Source organism: Sinocyclocheilus grahami, unplaced genomic scaffold (genome assembly GCF_001515645.1).
Source record: "Sinocyclocheilus grahami isolate Dianchi unplaced genomic scaffold, SAMN03320097.WGS_v1.1 scaffold1036.1, whole genome shotgun sequence".
Lineage (NCBI taxonomy): Eukaryota > Metazoa > Chordata > Actinopteri > Cypriniformes > Cyprinidae > Sinocyclocheilus > Sinocyclocheilus grahami.
This window is the reverse complement of record NW_015506215.1, coordinates 356,414-357,863: the sequence shown is the minus strand read 5'-3', so window position 1 is coordinate 357,863 and position 1,450 is coordinate 356,414. Positions and strand designations below refer to the sequence as shown.

At 34.9% G+C, this 1,450-nt stretch overlaps 1 protein-coding gene across 1 annotated transcript in view; it reads left to right on the top strand.

Moving 5' to 3' along the window:
* The window catches only part of ndp (norrin cystine knot growth factor NDP), a 12,830-nt gene that overhangs the window by 6,516 nt on the left and 4,864 nt on the right, over positions 1-1,450 (top strand). Inside the window, exon 3 of the mRNA XM_016251250.1 lies at positions 5-129. Within this exon, the coding sequence (XP_016106736.1) occupies positions 5-129 (125 nt within the window). The remainder of the gene's footprint in view (positions 1-4; positions 130-1,450) is intronic.

Here is a 1,450-nt window from a genome sequence, read left to right as displayed (position 1 = left end):
CTGACAATCCTGCATGGTGTAACCTGTAAGGCAGAGAGTGGACACTTAGGGGACAATGATCCTGACAGGTGTATGAGACATCATTTTGTTGAGACCATCACACATCCTATCTACAAGTGCAATTCAAAGGTAAGAAGACAATGTTGATGAGAACAAATGTTGATGCTGTCACTCTAGTGATTCTGATTATATTTGTGCCATATATATTATTAAATACCATAAAACTTTCATATTTTTAGAAATATTTCTGCCCGTTTGTTCCAGCATATCAGTTAAATTAAGTTTTAATCAAAAAATTGAAACAATAAGTAATATTTTTTAAAATTATTTTTTTCGATTTGTACCACTTCCATTTTATAACATTCAGTCAGTAAATATATTTCTGCAAGTCTCACAAATAAATAAATAAATATATTGCTGTAAGAGTTTCCAGTTCAGCATTTAGAATATGAAAACTAACTTAATTGAACAATGACTTGCAGTTCAGCGAGGGAGTCATTCAGAACTCAGAAATGCATCTGAACAACTAATTGACTGAACAAACTGATTCAAACTGCTAACACACAAATGAGTTACAGGATGTAAATCTTTTTGACTGACTTATTAAAATGAATGACTGACTCGTTAAAAAGAATCAGAGTCATAAGAATTAAGACTAAAACTATTAAAAATCATTTTTGTAATTGAAATACATTTAAAATCAAGTAAAATCTAAATATTAGATGAAAAACGTAAAAAAAATAGAACAGTCTTCTGAAATTGAAGTACTAGAACTAGAACTAAAAAAAACATACAGAAATGTCTTGCATCTCACCGATGTCAATTTGATTTTAAATTATTGTCACACATTTTTATTTTTGTCGCATGTCAGAGTGGAGAAGTTCTTGTGGTCTTATTTTGAAAAAAAGAAAGAAAGTCTTATTAGCATCCAAGTGAAAGTCACACAAAATCGAGCTCCCATGATTCTTACTGCAGTACAAAAATGGTCTGGGAGGTCAGGTCCTCTTGTAAGACAATACACTCTCTACACCCACAATTTTCCTGCTAACAAGCTGCTTAAAAACAAATCAAGTCTCCTGGTGTTTAAAAGGTTTTACATTTAAATACTGACCCCAGGGATGTCGCTCATAATTAGAACCCAAGGCTGAGAAGAAACCTTGTTTTCATTTATTGAATCAGATTGACCTCTACCTTTAGTTACTTTGACACCTTGGCAAGGAACACTGCAAACAGCCTGCCTGTGCGGCCCAAAGCCTCGCCAGAAATAAGCACTCATGGGGTGCATAAAATGTCTGGGAGATGGCACAGTTCCAGGGCTCCACACAGTGCTGTGCCTGACTCACTTTTTGGTTATCGAAACAATAGAGTGCCTCAGATACATCCCCTTAAAATAAAGCCATCTGATTCACCTGTAGCCCTCAGAAGGGCAGCCTCTCATGATCTGTACATC